The sequence below is a fragment of the Necator americanus genome, chromosome I, assembly GCF_031761385.1.
Source record: "Necator americanus strain Aroian chromosome I, whole genome shotgun sequence".
Classification (NCBI taxonomy): Eukaryota; Metazoa; Nematoda; class Chromadorea; order Rhabditida; family Ancylostomatidae; genus Necator; species Necator americanus.
In genome coordinates this window covers 7202860-7226295 of record NC_087371.1, presented here as the reverse complement: position 1 = coordinate 7226295, position 23436 = coordinate 7202860, and the positions used below count along the sequence as shown (strand labels likewise).

The 23436-nt window shown below is 38.3% G+C and overlaps 1 protein-coding gene across 1 annotated transcript; it reads right to left on the bottom strand.

Annotated features, from left to right (window-relative positions):
- Nucleotides 1-75: 75 nt before the first annotated feature.
- Nucleotides 76-23074, bottom strand: RB195_004771 (uncharacterized protein; the record flags this gene model as incomplete). The annotated part of the gene is made up of 15 exons (XM_064182758.1): nucleotides 76-429; nucleotides 1937-2101; nucleotides 2159-2334; nucleotides 2400-2617; nucleotides 7467-7627; nucleotides 14123-14233; nucleotides 14407-14499; nucleotides 14599-14760; nucleotides 14871-14970; nucleotides 16636-16721; nucleotides 16793-16909; nucleotides 17620-17728; nucleotides 18873-18928; nucleotides 18980-19126; nucleotides 23030-23074. 15 exons carry the CDS (start codon nucleotides 23072-23074, stop codon nucleotides 76-78), a joined length of 2100 nt encoding a protein of 699 aa, XP_064034025.1.
- Nucleotides 23075-23436: the final 362 nt, after the last annotated feature.

Genomic DNA, 23436 nt, shown 5'->3' with positions numbered 1-23436 from the left:
AAACACCAAAAGAAGTGGACCGGACCAGACACGACGCACGTACATGCTTACTTAAGGCTAGAAGGACAATTGTCATCACTGAGTGCTGCTGGTCGAACCGGGACCACCAGCACCATTCGCAAATGTGGTTTGTTGTACAAGTGTTGCTAGTACTTGTTGTAAATTTGCGCCACCGGCGCCAAAATGTTGCGGTGATGGCGCTGCGGCGGCGCTTGTATAGCTGAACGGGACCGTCACGTTCGGTTGATATCGTCCCAGCAAATTGCTCATAGGTGGCGGTTTGTAAGCGGGAAGTGTGAACGCTGCCCCGGCGTTCAGCGCCGATGAGACCTGCGGTTGTGGTGTTGGATATTGGGGTCTGGATGCTGTCGGTTGACTCCATTGTGATTGGTGATAGTACGACAAGGTCGAGTTGTTGTAGAGGCTTTGCTGAAGTGAAAACCTTTATCATTTTCCCCTCTATATATCTAAAAATGTATGTGAATCGAGTTTTTGTTCACTGAAGCAGAAAAAAATTCTTTTTTAAGTGCCAGGTAGTGGCAATTTTAAACTTTTTTGAGCTTGGATTTCAACGCGTTTCAACAATGCAACCGCTACCGTAAGAAACCCAACCGTACGGAGCTCCGTCATACTGCCCCTCATCGTTGGCAACCCTTTTGCGTTTAACTCACAAACAGTTACCCAGTAAGAATCTGACAATATGGATAGTTCCGACCACTATTCGGAAACCATTATTTATTGGAGTGAAGAAAGGTTAAAGATAAGGTTTATCACCATTTCGTTGACGTTTGTCGCCATTGAAAATAATCAATATTTATGAATTTCACACAAGTGGGTTCCTTTCCTTAGTGTACACGTATCGCTAAGGAAAAAACGGAATAAATAACTTAATAATCGATTTTTGAACAATCTTAGTATTTCGTATGATTCTCTACGGTGAGTAAGCTCAGTGGATCCTCATGTTTCTACAGTAAAAGAACTCCGAATTCGGTGTTAGTGGAAGCTCTAAAGCTATAAACAGGATCATAAAGTCAAGAAAACTCGTCCACACGTACGAGTTGTAGTGATGTTTACTATTCACATCTGCGAAGGACGTTTTAGCCCCTTTTATAGGCCAAAGAAGACTTGGATAGAATATTATTACTAATAATATAACTGGTACCAATGGCATTGCGGTTCTCCGGTAAAAAGTGTCAATCAATGCTACCTCCATAACAATAGTTCAGTCGCCGCTTAGCAACTGTCATTAGCTTTGATCCTGATCCTAACCTCATAATTTATGACCAGCATGACGGTTTCTAAGTACTTTTGTTTCATTATAACTTTACAATTTTGATATTTCTGGAAGAAATGGAAGTTAAGAGGGAGAGATGAGATCGAAAACAAAATTTGTGGTAAAAACTAGAGTTCAAATTCGGGACAAATACACAAATATCTAATATCTTTCTCCAGAAATTGATATCCAACAAAAAAAAACGTTCCAGGAACTCTATTCGAAGATGTAAATTGCAAATGCTTAAAAAAAAACCTAGCAAAAGAAAAGGAAAAGCTAAATTGAAAGTTACAGGCCTTCTAAGCATAACTAGCACTGCTCTTGAGCTGTATACAGACACACTAACCTTTGCAGTTCTGGATCACTCGTCTGGATAGATCACTGTTAATAATGAGGAAGCAGCGAAAAATTAAAAAATGAAGAAGAAAACAGAAATGCTAGCCGTTTCTGACCTAGCCACAGCAAAAAAGAGCAACGTATTCTCTATCTTATTATAGTTTATTTTTTTCGTCCGTGACTATATCACAGAAATAATCTACAGAGATCCCGAAAAAAAAAGTTATTCTGCTACATGATTTTCTCCACGAACAAGAAAAAAAAACTTTTCTGTCCATTTCCGAGATTTCCCCAAAATTATGATGAAGAGATAAATAATAAACTCACATGGCCACTTAATATACTATGTGTTTGAGGTGCAGGCACACGATTACTTCCAAGTACTCCATTAGTGGCTATTGACGATGTGCATACTGTCTGAGCTTGTATTGTGCTTGTTGATGTACTCGGTGGTGAAAGTGTAGGTAGAGAACTTGTTGCTCCGTTACAAGTCTAAACTAACTGAATAGCTGACACATTAATTACAACTCATTACTTCGCTTCGCTGACCTTATTTGGAACTTGTTGTGGCGGTGGTCGAGGTGGACTTTCATCGTCAATTATGATAATTGAACTGTCACGTGATCGAGGACTTGTTTGTTGCGGTACAGGAAGTGTGGACTCGGCTATAGATGCACGAATCGCTTGCTCCACAGCTCGATCCTCATCATCCGAATCAGAAAGCACTAGAAAGGTGAAGATCGATTAGTGGGTCCCTTAAGTGAGCGTAATTTTCATAAATTTCTCTAACCTATGATGTCATCATCATTGCTTTTGCATCTTGACGGTACTGGAGTTGATGGTCCAGCGCTTCCACTTGCTGTGTTCTCTACAGCGGCGGTAGACGTCGGCACATCGTCATCGTCCAGATCAACACATTCATTTTTAACTGTTTTATAAGAGCCATCAACTAATAGCTCCACTTCGGTCGTTTCCGATTCCACGTTAGCGAGCATATTTTGGAAATATCTGCAAGAACGACGGATCAGTCAGTGGTAGAGGGGATTATTTCAGGTCATCCAGTAAAAGAGCGTCGGCTGATGGCGCATCGCATACAGCTTTTGTTCGTTCATGTTCGTTTTGTTTATGGTGTTTATTTCATTAATGTCGAAAGCAAATAGTCAGCTCATTGAAATTTGTGCTAAATGTACCCTGATATTGACACTGTGAGCCTGAAGAGGGGAATGAAAATGTGAATGACACATAAGGAGCGGCTCAGGTATCGATGTCACGTCACTACAACGCAGTATAGCAGAAAAAAAAGTAAATTCTGCGCTCGTAATAAGAGGGACCGGCCTAAAGTCAACTTTATTCTGTTATTTTTTATTATTGAGATGAATATAGGAAATCGATGTGATTGAGCTATGAACTGTTCAATAATATTTAACGAGGGTACAACTTCCTTCCAAAAATTTAATCCATTCCATTTCACTGCGATAAAAACATTTCTCACGGCTTTCGAACATTTTCTCATCCTCAGTTACGAAATTTTCCGTACTTCATGGTATGGTGGTACTCTCAAAGCTGTTAGTTCTTAACAGTTCCTTTATGTTTGCTTATTACAAACCTAATTAGATCTCTTTAACTACTCTTCAAAGCTTTTTTGGTCTAATATTTAATAAATCTCCAAAACCCGGTGTATACTTTTCTTTTGTGGACATTTCTGATTTTATGGGAAACTAACAAATACGTCCTAAGCTTAAGAAAAGAAGCAGATACAAACGTTTAGCTAATTCTATTGAAATTCCCTCCGAAAAAAAGTGAGATATGGACATGAAACTTAGACCCCAATTGCATTCTGGTGTACTCCAGACACTGAAAAGTCACCAGAAATTTTGATGAGAAATAGAAAAAAAGAACATCCCCGAAAGTGCAAAGAAAAAATATCCGCCGAATTAAGACCACCATGAATCCCGGGATTAATCCAATGATATCATCCAAGCATTAACCTTTCATTTCCCGTTCTCCTGGTAATAGCAGCGGATTATCAATCCGAGGTTCCGAGTGCAAACACTGAAGCAGTGTTACCATAGTGATATTTACGTGCATTAAATGCATGCTCATTTATAGGCGAATGTATGTGTACGAATGTGGTATTCTTGTGTGTGCGCAGCTATGCGAATTACGAAAGAGCACACAAATAAGACACCGCTGAGAGTCACATTCCCCCTGACCAAGGTGACGAAGCACTCAGCACTAGTTGCTTGACGACCACGACCACGATGCGCCATGGCAACGTACGTACACGTGTTGGTCTGTTAGGGATCAAGCAGTCATGGCCAAGAATAGCAAGAAAAATCTAATGCATACAAATATTAGGAGAAATTTCCAGGTGTCTTATACTATTTAACTTTAAGGGGTTTGTGGGCCAATCTTACACAACGAGATCCTCCGTTTCTGGGATTTTTCCTCTTTTTTTCAACGAGCTGAGTCCTTGCACCTTTTCTTTAAGACGACGACATCTACCAACCTCTGCATGCATTTATATTGAGTTGTGCAGAATAAAACCGCGAAGAACACTAATTTATCCATTCTGAGTCTTAGAATTCAAGACTGAGGACAGACAAATAAGTGAGTTTTACCAACCTCATCCAGAATAAGCTCAATAATAAATGTGATCGCAGATTCTTCAATAAAATATTAATAACCGTAGGTAACAATAGCAGAAAGAAAATTTCAAGACGTATCCCTGTTTCAAACCGAAAAAAGTGGTTGATTTCTTTCCGTGTGTATTAATTCAAGTGATGAAGAGATTCCACATGAATCCTTATAACTCCTTCCTCATTAACAGCCAACATCGAGTTATTCGAATCATCTGAAGACTCTCACATTTTTCAATGCAAGCTACGTGGCGTAGGTGGCGCTCGCATGATTAGGCTATAATATAACGTTGCCTCTTGCCGTCCTCACTAGTTAACCTATAGGACATAATGAAGGAGGACATATGAGGTTGACGCAACGCAACCACATTCACAATTAACTGCCCGAATATGTAATCTGATACGTGCAACGTGATGAAATGAGGGTGAACTCAAAGAACATCCAGGAACTAGAGAGAAATTAAAGGGAATCTGTACTGACAAGACTTTTCAGGGGGTTCGCCGTGACGTTCTTTTTCTTTGCTGTTCGCTGAGAAACATCGATGAAATTTTCATTCTCATCCGCCTTGGTATGGTGGAATGTGGTGGAATGTGGTGTTACTAGGTCCGCACGTCAGTGAGATTGACCTCTGTTGAAGACCAGTTTGAAACGTCGTTAACAACACCACCGAACATAAATCTACGACGTTATCAGGATCGTTATCCTTTGATAACTGCACAAACGGTACTATTATGAATATCTTTGAATTGGTTTTTAACTTTTAAACTTATAAAGTTCTGGAGGTTCGTACTGCTCATTTTACCAGATTCTACATTCTTTTTTTTTTCTTGCCAGTACAACTTTCAGCGTTCCCCAAGATCGTCGAATTTCGTTGTTTTGCATTGTATTGTGTTGTATTGTATTGTATTGTATTTGTTCCTCAGAAACAGTGTAGAAGGGGTTTAGAAGGTCTAAGGCGCAGAATGAGCACCCACAGAAACTTCGCGCTGCCCATTTTACCAGGTTCTACATCCATTTCTTTTCTTCTCAACAGAAGCACTGGTTTGTGCAGTATCAGTATGTCAAGTATCAACAGAATGAATCACACACGATCTTCTGTGGCTTGGAGACTACAACAAGCAAAACCCCGACAACATTCCGAACCGTCCACTATTGACACTGTAACAGACGATAGTGTCGAATCCTCTCGATCAGCACACGATTGGTCAGTGAAGCGGACGAATCCGCGTTCTGTAAACACCCGTGAATACACACGGCTCGGCTGTGGCCATCGCAATTGTGAAATAACGACTATGTACGGAGAGAAAAAAAATCGCTCGCATCGCCCGTCCACACGCAACGCAAACACACGCACAGCCCTCATCGTTCGCCCGTTGCTTTGATGGTGTTGTCTACGTTACAAGTGCAAACGGTTACGGGGGAGGAAGGGACCAATATTTCTGACAATATTACTTAGAGTCAGATTGAACATTACTGGCAATATTATCAGGCACTATGGGAATGACACTGTCGTCTTTCTAGAAGAGTTCAATTTTCGATCAAACTGCGAAAATTTTCAAGTTTTGAGAAGAAAAATCACTTGAAAGTTCATTTTGAAAAAGAAATTGTCAGTCCTGCACTTCGAATATATATGCCAAAAGCATCTGAAATATATAATATCTTAATATATATTTATGCATAAATGACTGTTTGCACGTCAGTAAATTGCTCAAGTGTTCTTTAAGCACTCCTATGCTGCTGCTGCAATGAGGATTTTCTGATAAATTTGACTCCGAAACCCATTTCACTCGAATAATGCGAGTTTTGAATTCCTTCTGAACAAAACTGAACTGGTGATGGGACATCTATCCATCCTAAAAGAAGGACTGCGAAATTTCCACGATATCTGAAACAGGAGACGCCAAATTTATGTACTTGATAACCACTGCTCTTATCTATGTAACTGTGACCGGCCGAAGTTCAAGAATCGCCAAACACCCGATCAAATAATAAGTGGAGTGGGGGAGAGCAAGGGACATAATCTCTCCAGTATATCACGAAGAATACTGTTTTCACCACGAAGTGGATACAATTAAATTTCCAACAAAAGAAGTGGAGGAAAACACACAAGTGGGTGAATTTTTCTTTAAAAAGTACTTTCTTTAAAATGGCAACCCAGTACATTACTGACTCCTATGCCCAGAATGCATACATTTTCTTTGTTGGAAATTTAATTGTATTTACTCCGCGGTGAAAACAGAATTTTTTGGGGTATGAGGATAAAATTTTTACTAAGTGTTAGTTAGTTAGGGTGTTAGTTTAAGGAGAATTTTTCGTTGAAAGCTGGCTGTTACGCAGAAGTAAACGACTCTTTCTTTCTGCGTTTTAACCAGTGGGAAAAATTAGTGGTTAAGTATAATATCGCCACATATATGTTAAAATTCCAAAAGCGCTTAGGATTCCTCGTCGAAATTTCCTTATTTTCTTTTATTAGGATCCCCCAGGAATTCTCAAATACGAGAATAGATGACATAACATCATTCAGAAGTATTATTCACATTCCATACTATGGTTACCAATGTCGATAACATCAGTATTCATTATTAAGCCCAAAATAGACACGAATTAGACGTATACAACTGAAATGGCATAGCGTAATAATTTAATTGATACTTCTGCTATTATAGTACGACCATGTACTTCAAAAACAGTACATATCAATCAAGTGAAAAGAAAATTACAAATTTTCTAACTGAAAAAAAAACAGAAGTACAAATTCATATTCTCTACGGAGAACGATACGAGATATACGAAGAAAGTCATCTCTTATCACCCGTATCGTTGGAATTTCATTCTTGTAAAAAAATGCAACAGTAAAAATTGTAATTCCAACAATAAGAAACCGCACATCTTATACTTTTTTTTTGAATTTTGCACCTGTTTTCTTTGACCTTTTTCACTTTTAGAATAGTGAATTATCGCTTTCAACTTTGACCACTCTCTTTTCTTGTTTCTTACTGGTGTACTACTATTCAAAAGAGTAGGCTTCGACAGGATTTCCATCCAAGACCGCTATCATTCGTAGATGAAATACATCCATAAATAACTACCCACCTGTAGAAAATCTGCATTTATTTCCCCATGATTTTACATACTTTCACTCTTTCAATAGAATTTCAAACTTTTGAAAGTTATCACTGAAAAATAATACAAAGAGGCTAGTCTACATAGCACTTACTCGTCTATAATTATATGTTTGAATGGTGCCGGTCCACTGCAAACTGGGCATCGCCATGTTGGCCGTTTTTCGTTCATTTGTAGGTAGTTGTACAGATCGAAACATTGCAGGTGATGACAGTTTTTGCATCGTGCCGGGAGTACTATTCGTGTCCGTGACAGCTGAAAATATCGCTTTTTGCTCACGTACGTAACATAACCTTAATGAAGGAAGCAGGTGATTAGTGGTGACATCACAGATATTTCTAGCTATAACTACACAAAGGGGAACGATCATGTACATCTACACAATTAGAACTATAAATTATGTATCTGGAATAAGAAGCAAGAAATAAACGTTTATTAGAAATCTGCGTGATATTCATCTTAAAAAAAAGTCTCTACAAGAGGATTCGAACAAAACTTGTAGGAAAATTGTAAAATTTGTATGGCGCCTTCTGCAAAGAACAAAAAAAAAAGACCAACTGCAGCAAGACTTTCAAAAAAAAAAAACTGTAATTTGGATTCGCAAAATCTCGCCACAAAACTTAAATTGGATTTTCGATCTTTCATTTATTTCTATCAAGGGAACAAAAAAACGTACTTCTAACGCTCTCGTATGTAATTTACAGTATAAGGTTACCGTACATCTATCATCTGCATTTGCCGCAAAATGAAATAAACACAATCATGCAGCGACCATTACGGGTGCCATTGAAAAACGATATTTCATTAGTTTTTTTCTATCCTATAAAGCGATAGCAGGCTGCACGATGGTAATCATTTCTTCGCCTGTAATAAACACGTAGGGGCAGAAAAACTTAAGCAAATAAACCATTCACAGAAAATGATGTTTTTGAAATATCTTCGACTTTCATGTGAATAGAATTCTGAAGGGAGAAGATTTCCGGATACAATGTCAACGTCTCCGTCAATCCTGATTCTTATAATTTTTCTTTTCTAACTTGATCTCATAGATGAGCAGAAGCAATTTTTCTAAAGCGACAACGTTTGCAGCAAAAACGTCTCGCCACTATTTTTCTTTTTCATTCGATTTGCATTTCATTTCAGCAATTTAAAATCACAACATTTTGAAGGAGTCTGGACACGTTGAAAGTTGCCATTGTGTCAACAGGGATTTCCCTCTTAGAACAAGATTTTTTTAATGCAATTAGTGGGATATTCGTTGATTTTTCATATTCTTGCGGTATTTGTGGATGTAAGACAACAAAGCAAGCAGCGATGCCGCGCACAACTCCTAGCATCTCCTAACAAAACCGGCACTGATATCATCACGAGATAGGCGTCATCGCCCATCATGTGACATACTTGTTATTTTACCAATGGACGGCGAAAATAGTGTCATACACACTATTTTCAGGGACATGTTAAAAAAATACATATGATCGAGCAGAACCGTTTTGATACCTCTGCAGCTCCTACTAATTTAGCCTCTTCTTCCTAGTAAATTTTCGTGGAGCACTTAGGATTCTAGTGTTGAGAGAGGATTCATTCATATCCGAGGGTTTACCGCTGATCAAGCACACATAAGTCCTCGAAAATGTATGAGTCAGCAATTTTTTATATGATGCAGCAGAATTCCACTAGTTCTGAACTCTTCATATCTCAAATTTCAAATTTCACGTGCACCGCAAATTTTGACCTTCCAATATTCCTTTCAAAACAACCTACGAACGTAAATTGAAAGCGTTCAGTAATCTACGACTTTACTTATAGTTAAAGGCATCACCCCACGAACCTGAGGTGGTACGGATTTCGGGTGGAGTATTCGTATACGGGATCGTAAATTATGGAGAAAAGGGTGATTCCGTCAATTTCTTCCTCATAGCCATAAAAAACAGCCCGGAAACACGGCTTCGAGCGTTTCGGCGCGCTATTTTCTACAACGAGTTCGATTAGAGCGCGCCAGCCTTGTGCACGCGCCGCAAATTCGGGGCCTTTTTTACGGCAATTAGGAAGAAATGGACCTAATCACCACCTCTCCATAATATACTATCCCGTATAAGAATACTCCACCTGAAATCCGTACCACCTCAGATTCGTGGGGTGATACTTTTAACGATCACGTTTAGCTAGAGCTCCTTGGACAGTTTCAAAAAATAATTCCACCGCTTGTTTACCTCAAAACAGATGTCGTGAAGATGTCACGTGAAAACGTGGTGAAATAGCGCTGTTGTAAACTGTTGAGTACAGTAAACTAATCGTGCTTGTGAATGAATAAATAAATAATCTCGAGCACAATTCTCGGAGAACTTTAATCATGTTCAAGGAATTTTTTCTTCGATACCAGTTCAGGACAGTACAAACCGTTCGAATTAATTATTATCGACACTGCTGATTTCATCACGGATACTGTCTTGAAGGCAGTAGTTCGAACAGCATAAATCCAGGAACGATGCCCTGTATCACAATTCGTTACTGTATCACAAATTTTTTCTTGACAGTGAGCAAGCAATATTTCCAGAACTTCCAGCAGTGGGACTCAACGATTCGTCTTTAGATTCGTTGATTGTAACCAAATACAAAAACTACTGTCAGCAACAGAAACCAACAAAACAATCCCTAAAACAATGTTCATGAAAAATATTAATGAACTGTATTAACCTCAGCTTCAAAAATAGACACCTAATTCTTAACTCAAAACTTAAACCAAATTCTTCATTAATTCCATCAACTTGCGAAAAATGGTGCATAACCGGAAAGGGAACCAAAGTTATTTATCATCAATTTCTTATTCGTCTATAAATCACCGCTAATCTCAGACACATTTCTTATTTTAACCCAAAAAGGGGTAAACTTCTGCACTTCCGTTCGTTATCATCCTGATCATTATTCATCAACGGTGACGACGATCACGATTCATCATTAACTATAAATAGCGCTGCGACGATAGTGAATGATTTTTTCGGCGCCATCACCGGAAACAACAGATGAAAGACCAACGACGAAATCAGCTCGATAACTGACGATACCATCTCTCTGCGATCACTATCTTCACTAGTCGTATATCAATATCAATTCGATCCTACCAGAGATTTCGCCATTCCATGAAAAAGCACATGGAAGGGAATGGAGGGACCTGTGCGGGATTGAACTACTCAGTCTAGTCCCTCTTTTCGCCCTATTAATACAAGGAATCAAACTCAACACTCAAATAAGCACGAGAAGGTACCCATCTTCACGATCGTGGACGTGTTACGGAACGTCCAAGTTGAATAAGTTGCATTGTTGGGGGGACGAAATCGCATACGGCTGTTTCACAACATGCTCTTTTTTGAACTACTAGGATTAGAATTGAGAAAGGACAACAAGAATAACGAATAGATGGATGAGGTGTGATTTGTCATCCTGCTTCAGAAGTACTTGTTGAAATCACGCTCATGTACCTGAACGACATTCCTAACCCTAATTATTCGACAAGAAATCCCAGTATCGTCAATTTCTGATAAGCTGTCTTCGAACAATGCCTAAGTATGCACGAAATATGTATATCGAAAGTGCGATTATCTGCAATTTTCTCACATTAGCATTGCATTATAACTGAGAATGGCGAAGCTACCAACAAGAATGACAGAAGAAACATTTCAAAAGACCTTCCTGTTTTAACCTTTCCCGTGCACAGTTACTGCTTAAACTAAGGAAAACACTAGCGGCTAAGCCAAGCTTTTAATCATCCTCTCACGTTACGCGTACCGCGGAATAAACGGATAATGGGTAAAGTGCCTGGAGTTAATGACTCCGCCTGCGATGTGCCACCACGGTTACTTCAATTCAGAATCAGTTGAGGTTTACGTAGCGTGTAACTAACCTATACCGTGACTTGCTGGAGCTAGCCGATGTGTCAAGTCAGTGTTTTTATCCTCCCAGACAAGTTCGGCACCAATTTATCGACCCCAGAAGGGTGAAACGGTTGGTTATTTGGTTACTAGGACGGATTCGAACCTCCGATCGATCGTGCAGACAGCGGAACCTCTAACCGCTACACTACACCTGCCCCGTAAAACCGCGGAATAGCCATCCTGAATGATCTGACCGGTAAGAGACTTAGCAGAAATATTCGCGCAACCGAATCTACTGCAACCGTTTCCATAACATCAAAACTAATCCAAGCGAAAGTCTTTGCTTTTGAGCCCATCCGATCCTAAGCCGTCCAGCCCACGCTACTTAAATCTCCATAAATTTCATCACTTTTAATCAGAAGAGTAGCATTTCATTAGCTGTCTCTTACGTCAATGACACACCTTAAGGCTTCTCATCCACTGATCAGTTCACGCATCATCCTACTAAGCTTCTTTGCCATCGAAGGGTTTCCTACACACCTCAGCTCTTATGACTGGAATAATTTAGTGAGGGACAAACTTTACTATCATCTATTTTATAAACTGCAAAGTTTATCCAATTTATTTGCAGTTTTCGCGAAGCAAAAAAAAACGTCGGAAGTGTGTGTGTATTGAACAGATTCCTTGTTTAGCTGTGACGTAACAATCCGCTCAATCCTGCATCATTCCATAGGTTTCTCACTCGCAAAATTTTTGTGAATCGGTTAAAATTTTGGGTAGCGCATGGTTTCGTCAGGATGAAGAAAAAATCAGTCAAATATATCTTACAATAGTGTTAATTACAATGAAATTAGCTTTAATTGAATGCAAAAGGAAAAAAGTAAGGTGATTTATCCTGAAGAAAAACTAAGGAAAATATATTAACTCTTATAGGCTTGCTCATAATTAAATAAAGAGCAATCAATTTAATTGGAAATAGTTACTGAGGGGATGGTTGTTGTATCCTTTCCTGTTCCTGGGTCATCTATAGTCAAATTAACAAACTTTTCCATCACTTCCTTTTCGACAACCAAACAAATCAGTTAAAAATTAGTATCGGTTGACTTTTTTCTGGAAACTGTAGTCAAGCATCCTAGTCAAACACTAATAGCCAATCGCTCATGATAGTCGTCATTTGCACAGCAAATATAGGATCAGCAATCATTGTGGATGGTCATCGTGCCACACGCTGAACAAATTTCAACGAATTATATTCACTACAACATTCTGGGGGATCAAACCATACAATTGGCAAAATTCCTCAGAACACCATACAATTGGCAAAATTCCTCAGAACACCATACAATTCTTGCGAGTTCGTTGAAACTGAAAACATACGGTACCTCTGCTAGTGAATGGTCAGGCGTCCTGACGTCAAAGCGATGCCCTTCAACTGCTTCCACAAATAGAATCACTTAACCCCAAAGAGAATGCGGATAAGATCTCGCGAGACGAAGAGATTGAGGTTTCGTACGTCATAAGGTGAACAAACCCGTAATAGGATTCTGCGGAATAACCGGAAGAGAATGGGAAATTGATTTGAATACGAAATTCAAACGTTGAAACTTGTAGAATCTAGAATGTTGATCAATCACAAAGAAATTCGGTCGAACTGAGAGCTTTTGCAGCTTTTTTTCAGACAGCTCACTCAAACTCACTCAATACCAGCATTTTTGTCACCCTAAATCTCTACGGCGAATAAAGTAAAAAAGTAATCTTCTTTTCGATGTAAAAAGCACCATGTTTCTCAGAAAAATTTTTGTAACAAATGTTAAGTATCTAAATAATAATGTTCAAGCGTTACAGTATAGCTTGAACAATACGAAGTTAAACAACACTCAACATTTTCTTCAAACCCAACGAAAAGATGGATCACGAATAAATAGGAAAAAAAAAACAAAAAAAAAACACCTTGCGCATACAAATCTCGTCTAAAGCTATGATTTCGCTTATTTTAAACCTGCGTAATGAACTCAAAACCTATGGAGATGGTTCCAATCCAACTAAAAAAAATCCACAGCAGAAAGTGGTAGACAAGATTTGCGCAACTTCCATATCATTTTCAACGTTTGATTTCAGTTACAAAAACTTAGTGGAACATACATTTCTACGGAAAAAGCATATAAAGCAGATTTCCTTAAAAAAGTGAAAATATTTCGCATCTCCGACACAACCACGTGGTACTAAACTACTCCTAAGTAAAATTGACGGAGATTTTGAATCTACATATAACCAAATAAGAAATACTCAAGTTTCAAAAGACCTATACTTACTTAAAATAATTGACATCTCTGAGTATAAATCTGTTAAAAGAATCAAACAGAGGCGGGACCTCCAATTTGCCTGTATCTTAACAAAAACTGTCTTAACCTATACTTACTTAAAATAATTGACATCTCTGAGTATAAATCTGTTAAAAGAATCAAACAGAGGCGGGACCTCCAATTTGCCTGTATCTTAACAAAAACTGTCTTAACTACACAATCGTTACTATTTTAGATGCCATGGACGGGAAGGAATATCAATCACTCAAAATTGTGAGCAACATGCTTCATACTCCACGTAGGCTACCAAGAATCCTACCTTAGATTCAACCAAGTAACACCAAACCTGTTTTTTTTCCTCTTTTTTTTCATCTCCGTTCTTTATTTCTACATCTATCTCCCGTTCCTTCATTTTCCTTCAACACAAGAACATAATTTGCTGTACCCAGGGTCAGGAACTGACCATCCGATTGTCCCACGCAATATTTTTACCCTTGCTGATCCAGATATTCTCTCGAAACCGTCCTGATCCCCTATTAAAAACACATTACCACGAGGTTTCATCACGTACTCACCGGACACAATAGGCTAATCTTTAGCTGCGCCATGGCAATGTCATCATCATTTCCACCTCCTAATCGCACTCGGATCAAATCCCTAGTCACATGCTCTTCTTGCCGATGACTCTGGAAGAAAAAGTAGGATTCACATTCAATCAGGATAATAGCGCTCAACTTTCTATCCAGAGAAAATGTGCCGACAGTATATTGTCCATATCACTTGCATATAATTTATTTTGAAGCAAACAAAAAAAATTGCATCGTAGCATTACGCAAGAGAAGTGCAAGCAGGTACATACCGGTCTCTCGTTAGTAACATTTGCTCCGGTGGCAGAATTTTTTGCAGCACCAGTCGCCCGATCACGAAGAATTTCAGAAGTTACTCGATATACCTGAAAAAATCTGTATTTCTCTTATTTACTTGTCTCGCTTATTTTCTCATATAATGTTTATTTCTTTAAAAAAAAAAAAGTTGAAAATGAGACCCCTACCAAGTAGATTGCAACCGCCCACGCTCGCTTGTCACCCGTCCACTCTACCAGCAATCGCATCGGTCGCGATGTGTCTCGAACATTCAGGCAGTATTGGGTTATATCCACTGGCCGTGATGGACGTTTTGGTTCGACATTTGGTTTATTGGTAGGAATCAAAGCCTAGATAGCTTCAATTTCACAAAAAAAGAAAAAAAAAACTCAAAACAGTGTTTATTGTTTAAAAAAAAACTCAAAAGATGACCGTTGCACCGTTACAAAAAAAAACCTACAGGTAGTTGTACATGTTGCTCTTCTATACGGGTGACGCAGTTGAGCGGGAAATCATCAGGTAATTCCTGTGAGGCGTAATTTTCAGGCACTTGGAAAAATCTGAAAAAAAAACACAACTTAAGATCAATATGTGGTGTTTTCGAATGCTCTTTCGCTATATAAATTGAAAATAACATTGGGAAGGTGGTTATTCGTGAACCGAAGCTACCTAGAAAATAAATGAGATGTCTGATCATTTCCAGTATTTCACTAGCACAGTAATTCGTCATTGATACGTGATACTTTCTTCCGCTAGGAATGAAATCTCAGAAAATTAGGATTAAAACGAGGATTTTTATAACTAAATGCAGTACAGTGACCTAGGTTCAAAAACGTCACATCTGGAAAAAAAAAACTGTAGAAACATTATGTTGCATTTTGAAGGCCTACATGCACCCGTATTCATACAACGATGAATTCTTGAGTGTAGCATTTTGACGTAACCTAAATCCCATGGACAAGTCCGTTTTCATTTTTGCGGAAAGGCGCATTCTTTTTTTTTTTATTACCCCTTCCCCTACCCCCTCCCCCCCCCCCTCTGTTTGACAGTGGTTTTCTAAAGAGTTTTTTTTCTAATTTTCAACAAAAGAAATGTTATAACAAAAATAACTATGTTGAACAGTTTAGGAATCATCATCAATATTTAATTAACTGATAGCGTTCAATTTAAAAGCTGTAGTGTATGATTTACGTCTGTCCATACCTAAGAACAAGAAGGGTCAAAACGATTTTTAGAAAACTCTAAATAAAAAAACTCCGAGAAAAGAAAACATGACAGGTGTATAGCGCTCACTTTGTCAAACGGACTTATCTATGGTATTTCAGGGTACTACTGGATTTTCAACGGAACACGTTTGCCAGTTTTCTGCGCAATGCACACTTCCAGACTAGGTGTTTCAAGAAAACAACGGAAATGCCTTCTACTCAACTTTGTGACTGACAACTTAAAATACTAGCACTAGTCTTCTGCAGCTATGCATTCGTTAGTGTTCAAATAATAGCTCAAATATGACGTTCAGAAAAATCTTCGATGGCGTCTCCGTAGTAGATATGGTAAGGAACATTCGACACCCTCACTCCCCCACAACGAAAAACACCCTCTACAAAATCAAGTGTCACAGATCTCAGCAGCACCAAAGGTATCAGTTTATTCAATGAGACAACTCTTTACACCCACATAAGTAATGAAATAAAAAGCCAGTAAAGTATATTTCATCATTTGTAGTATTTTATATTAGTGTGAAGAGTCAATTAATTTCAACATTAGGAACTTTACATCGTTTTGTTTTGTTAACCTAATGACATAGTGAGTTGTGCCATTGAGTAAAGCGATACCTTGCGGGTTCTGATGTTTCTTATTTCGAGGCTTGTACGAGTTGTATCCCGTTTTTGTTGCGAAACATCCAGGGAACCAGCCTTCCGAACCCTTCCTCAAGTGGAAAGGATCCAACATCGAAAGTTTCCAAGATCCCATTAATCAAAGTGCATTAACTACTCACTAAAACAAGTTTTCGCTTAAGACGATTCAAAATGGCTAGTCACTTTATGTTGAGAGAAAGTGTACAATGTAATTGTCTTTTTCTCAGCATTCTCTCAGACCCATGTCATGCTACTTCAGCACCAAGCCCACAACAGCCCGTTACAGAGCGCTTTAAATCAATGAATTCAATAACAAACTTTCTCACTTCCTAGGAGAACACGAAAGGAAAGAACAAGCCAACATACCTGAGTTGAATTTCATAGCGGGGTAGGGGCGAATTAAGAGACCAATTCATGAAATATTCCCTCGGCAAAGTGAAATTGAAGCTTTGCTTTAAAAAAAGGCATCTTATTCTGATGAAGTTGACGAAGACAAAAGAACTCAAAGCAATGAACCGCATACTTTGCAAGGTGTCTTCACTCCGGACATAATTGGTGGCAATTCCATTGGCTCCAATACCGTTTTGTGCCAGTCGTAGAATGGTAACGGAACTGGCACAAAGTTTCGCAGAATGCGAGCCTGAAAGTGAACTTTTCCTTGAGATGAAGCAAAAAACAAAATAAATGACAAAAAAGGATAAAGTGCTCGGCGTTGAACAATCTCATTCGGATGCAAGGATGTGTTTAACTTCAATTTAGAATAGATTAACACTTCTATATGCGTATTCGACCCACAGCGGTCAGCCAATGTATCAAGTGTTTTCCTACTCTCCCATACAAATGCAAATTTATCGACCCCTACTAATAAAAGTCTTGAATCGACGATCGCGCAGTCTCAGTGGAGCTTCACTGAACCCATAGAATAGATACAGAAAGGCTAATAACCATTTCAAAAGATAGTTTTCAAGGGTGAGTTTTACAAAGCCTTTAATCTATTATTATCGAAAATCACTCTTCACGTGCTACTCTACTCAGCAAAAAGTACAACAACTACGATAGGAAGACACTGACCAATTTCGCAAATTAAAAAGATCAAAAAGTGATCGGAAGAAAGAACTCGCTCGTTTACAAAATTGTAGGACAAAACAGAATTAAAAAAAGAGAAACTTGTTACTAAAAATGTTATAGGTGTGTTCTATAAAACCTAGCAAATAAACATACTTTCCAGGAAAAAATAAAAAAAAAGAACATCATGCAAGTGTTACACCATCGAATGAGGGAATTTTGACTTAAGAAGTTAAAGTTCAGATATTAAACACATATCCGTTGCAGAACGAGCAAAAAATCTACCTGTTGATGAATTGCATTGGATTGAATCTGATGAAGTAACGGCGCCCCACTACGATATCCGGCGTATCCAGTATTCCCATTCATCATCACCCCATTTGGCATGCAATTCCTGTAATGTTAAAATTTGGTAATTGTAACGACAAATTTCAGTATATGGCATAAGTGTATGCCTCAGAAACAACTAAAAATAAAAGTGTGTAGTCGACCAGGACAGTAATGCGTCAGTGGAACACTTGTACGAATTAAGAGTGGAACAAAGTCTCAGTTACGGCATGCCGGCCCTCTTTACGTATTCAAAGTGTGGCTATTGCAAGGAAACAAAGATAGGAAAAGGAACACATCGTTTCTTTGACACTTGGACTTGGCGCGCGATTGTTTGTAATTATAGAAGTCGTAATCGATTGGAAAGGGTCATGTCACACACAGCCGCAATCAATGAGTTTATTCACTGCAACAACATTTCCACCAAGTAGCTCTTCATCAACTTTTCTCCCGAGGAATGTTAGGATTTCGCAAACCCGCAACAAGCGGAAGTAGAAATGGAAGGAGAATAATTTATACTACTTCTACCCTTACGTTATCCTCTAACCGAGAGGTCTCTTAAATTTCAAAAGACTTTGATACCACTAAAAGGCAAAGGTAAAGTTTCCACATCATTTTAAAGATTCCAAAGATGCCAGAAACCATCATAAGGCTACAGAACTTCAAAATTAATCCCAATCATGAAATGGGAATAACTTGTAGATCACACAAAAAAGAGCTTTTTCACGATCCTAAACAAAAAAAAAGTACAAGTGTTCATCATGAATACAAATTTTATTTCAAATTAATTAATTGGATTTCTAGAACGACGCTGACTCATGTGAAAATTGTTAGGAATTAGCCATATTTTTAGCCTGGCAGTGCAAAAGTAATTCAGGAATGGTAAAAGTTCACTTTCGAACCGTTATTAATAACCACGATATCCAGAATTTATAACAATTTCCGCCAGGGCCAACAAATAAACAACCAAATACAACTAACTTATATTTTTATGGAGGAATCCTGCGGAAAAAAAACAACAGAAAAATAATTCGATCCTGATCTTACTTATTTATTCATCTACTATATCGAAGTTTTAGAAGTTATTCGCACAATGTCCTCAATTTTAGTTATCCTCACAGTCAGTTCAACATTCTGATGAAATCTCCGATTAAGATAACTGCAAATTCTGCTTCTTATAGAACCCGTCCATTGAACAGAGTTCCACTTACCTCATAGGAACGGAGTACGGCGTTGCCCGGTTGCTGTTTTTGACTAGAATCTTCACCTAAATTCAATATAAGGACTTAAAATCGAGCTTAATTTTTACAATACTCACTTGATGAGCTACTTGTACTTGCAGCGCAGGCGTTCGTAACAAGTCCGTGCATCGTTGTATCAATTCCTGCTTCTTACCCAATTTTGGCATCTTGAACATTGACAACACTGATTGCAGCTCGTTCACGCGCATTGACGCTATCATACTCTAAAACAAAACGGAAACGATCCGAATAAAGAATCACTTAAACTTACCCATTGGTCGAACAAATCGGTGCGGTGGAACACTTCGATCGCTTATCATTTATACTACCGACAGCAATGTCGCTACCCACTAACACTAGATCGAAGCAAAAAAAAGGCAATAACAATTAAACAGCAATAAAGTAATTAATAACTAAGTAGGTCAATAATGAACAAACAATAAAACAATTTTAAAGAAGATAAAGGAATAATTTTAGAGAGCAATTAGCTTATGGATACATCCGCAAAGGAATAAAAAAAACAATGATATACATGGGTGAGAAGACCTAATACTCAGACCTACTGCAACGAAAAAGACACAGTAATTATGGTGGTGATCAACATGTAGAACTAATCGAAAAGGATTTCTTTACGTCAAATGGTCGTTAAACTGCAAGTCCGAGGAATCCTACTGGCAATCCTCTGACCATAATAACCATAACAATATTGCATACATAATGATAGCCATAGTAATTAAGTCTGCCAAATTTATTAACAGAGAATTGAGAGAGGGTCTATCAAAGCTGAAGAGTGTTCTAATTTTAGAGGACTTACTTGCTTGATCGTTACAGATTAGTTCATTTGCTAGAAAACAATTTTCAACTATTTGTTAGCATGGAGACCGATCAACAACATACACGATGAACTGACATCAAACTTCTTGCAAAAAAAAAATCTTGGATAACCGCAGTCCTGCATCTCATTAAAGTCTTTTTTTATTCACTACGTGCAAAATGGTTCTGCAATGATTGTATGTTAAAAAAAAAAAAAACTGATGGGCTCTAATCGAAAAACAACGTCACCCTTCAACGGTTTGGAGGAAAGGAATTTTCAGGAGTGTTTGGAGCAATGAAAGCAAATATCAAACCACACCCCCTCATTCAAAAAAGTAGAGGACTTATCTGGGTTCCAACAAGCACTATTCGGAATAGGTGAATTTGAGCACGAGTATTTCGATAGAAAAGATTTCCAAGCAAAAATAACCATTTAACGTCCGTCGGGAACTGTTTAGAATTTCAAACAAGATTTTTTTTTCACCCAAATAACTGCATCTATGTTACCTACGAACGAAATGATGAAGTCCGACTCTCTATCAAACGATATTTCTTCTATATCGGATGCCGTTTTCAGAGTAACGCTTTGCCGTAGATTCAACGGTAGGTTCTTCCAGACACAGTTACGTTATACCTCCGCGGACAGTTCTAATTCATTCTAATCCGGGATACTTTTCTAAGATAAAAAGAGGTAAGGAACATGGGATGGCAAACCAATCAGCCAAGAACAGGAAGCAGCAAAAGACTCTTCCGAAACATCTAAATCTTAACATAGAAAGAATATATACAATCAGCAAATAATCGTAACATATAAGACGCTGCTAATAAAAATACTTTGGGAGATTAACTTCAGCAATTTACTTCCTTGCAAAACGATTACGTTTAAGTTAATCTTCTTAAACATTTTTAATAGCAGCATCCTATATTCAGACATAAAGAACAACTATCTACACAATAAAATTCATAACAAAAATAATAATAGCATGATCCGCAGCCGTCAAACCGAGATGAAACGAAGCTCCTCTTGAAATGATCCTCTTCATTTCAATTTCAAATACAAATTATTTTCTTGTCTAATGTCACAAATTTCGGCAGTGGTAAGAATGCTAAGAAATGCCGGCGTCAGTTAAGAATTGGTTGATGAAACAACATTATTTCCATCTCGAAACATTGAATATATTTGAAACTTATTTTAATAAAGCGTATCCGAAAAAGAGATTAAAAACCCTCGAACTTCCGAATGTTGAACCCGAGCCATAACGAACTGAACCCTCATGCAATTGCGTAAGCGCCAGCGTGAGAAGCGGCGTAATGGAGCCTGTGATCGCAGTAGCTTACTTCAAATCGCCACTTCGAGTGCATCCGCTCACGGAACTGCATCAAGATTCGCTATATTTCGACGTGACAGCACTAGATTATCTATGTAGGTTCACATTATCACAAAACACTTGTGTTCCGCAGTATTTCAAAAAAGAACTGGCATTTATAAGTGACGCCTAATTTCATTTCACGCACTCAAACATTTTTGCCTTTCTGGATGAATGAGCTTAGTGTTCAAATACAGTCCCAGGTCAACGACTGCATACAAGTCTGGGTGAGAACACAATTCCTTAAACAATTTCAAAGGAATACATTCTAGAGAAAGAGAGAAACCCGGCCATCTAGGCGTATACGAGAAGCGATGGAGAAACAGAATTTGTTGGTGTGAGGGAATTTTTGCTACTTTCCATATCTTTCATGATCATATATCATGTTGCCATGTTGCTATTACAGTCACGCCGTACCCATGACAGGCAAATGACTAGATAGATACTTAATGGCTCACAAAGATCATTCTGGACGAGACATTATTGGGGGTGCACAAAAGTGTGCATTATGTAAAAAAGGCAATCATGCCTTTTGTTGACGCTTGAACGACTCTTTTTATTGCTGAAATGAACAACAGATTCCTATACCTTTGACCTGCTGGTTTTTGATCACCAGAGGACATAAAACAATTCCCAGCCAACATCAACTAGACCTCAACTTGTTATCAGTATTCTATTAAACTATGTTCTTCAGATCGATATTTCTTTGGCCAGACACAGGTACATCGGTGTTATCTCTTCCTATAATAAACGAAAAACACATCTAAACCAGTGCTATTGTATAGTACAGCAGCCCAGTGAAAAGAAAATAATGTTTGAAGAGAACTAGATGTCAAATCGAATATATGGCCGACTACTGCGAACGACTGCATGAAAAAGCGCTCAAATTCCAGAAACCTGAATCATCTAATAAAAAAGTCACGAGAAGTGAAATGTGGTGATTTTATACAACTTTTGAGGAAGCAAAACTCTTTCAGTACGAGAGCGGACGTCTCTTTTGCTCTCACCCCTCGTTGTTTAGTAAATCTCAAAATATAATAGTTACATTTCACCTCTCTATAACTTCATAATTTGTAAGCTTCATCCGCAAAAAAAAAAGGAATTTTTAGGTAAACTAAGTTGATGTGAATCGCTTTGTAAAAAAACGCGAAAGAGTATATAATGTTACTTATGGAAGCTGCATTGTAAATGAACATGACTGGGTTAGAGCTAGCTAGAGAACAAAAGAAAAAAAAAACCATGTGAGAAATTTACTCATTTCGATGGAATCTTTTGAACGGTTTTAGATTTTATTGCTACACATTTTACGTAGTAAACCGAATATCTGAGCGTATCAGAGTGTTAATGATTCCTCATGAGATCAGAAATGAACTACTGATAATTCATTTTAATGGAGAACAAGAACAAGAAAGAATTTGTAGGATGACCGACCCAGATCCGCAAAGGATCTGCTTTTATAGTCTCTCCACGGTGGATTCATAAAACTATTCACCAGTCCCCACTTTGAATCGCGTTGAATCGCGAGTTTTGAGTATTCAATCCACAAAACTGGATAAATTCTTCTGGATGAATTCTGAATCTAAGTGTGGCAACAACTGAGCGTTTCACATTGAGGAACGTGAAGTATCAACTTGCATTTCATCTTGCATCAAAGTATCCCCCCAAATCAAGTCCAAAAAGTAGCTTACATCGGTGTAAACCTCACACCAACCAGGCTCTACAGCCTAAATCCTCTCTCGAGGTGTATTTTCTCCATCGCTCCATTGATTTAGGCAAGCTGCTGGACGTTCACACGATCCAGTAAATACAGCAGATCGATCTCATACCCGAATACAAGCCAAATCACACAAGACTTGAGCACTTTTTTTTGCCGCTCGGACTCGGGCTTACAACATAACTACAACAATATTTTGGGGAACCAGTGAGCTAACAACGAAAAACACTCACCTCTAGATGCCGTATTTCCGACGGCGGAAACGGTTCTCGATCCATTTTTGTGAATGTGAGCTGTTCCTTCACTCAAACGTTTAAAAAAAATTAGAATTGAGGGAGAAATTCTATGACGAGAACGCAGCAACAGCTCGTTAGTACATCCACAGCCTGCAAATATGAGATGTGCATTTGAATAAGAGAAGAGTTGTAGAGAAGAGGGTGGAGAACACACTGAGAAAACCTGGAATACGGGAACCGGAAAAAAAAAACAATCAACCAAATAGAGAAAGAATAAAAAAAGAAATACAAACGTTGACTATCCGAAAACTGGTGAAAACGTTTCCAGTTTGATATGAATGAAAATGAAGACTGGATGTAAAACACAATATTTCAAATTTCAATATTTCACGCTTGCATGGAGC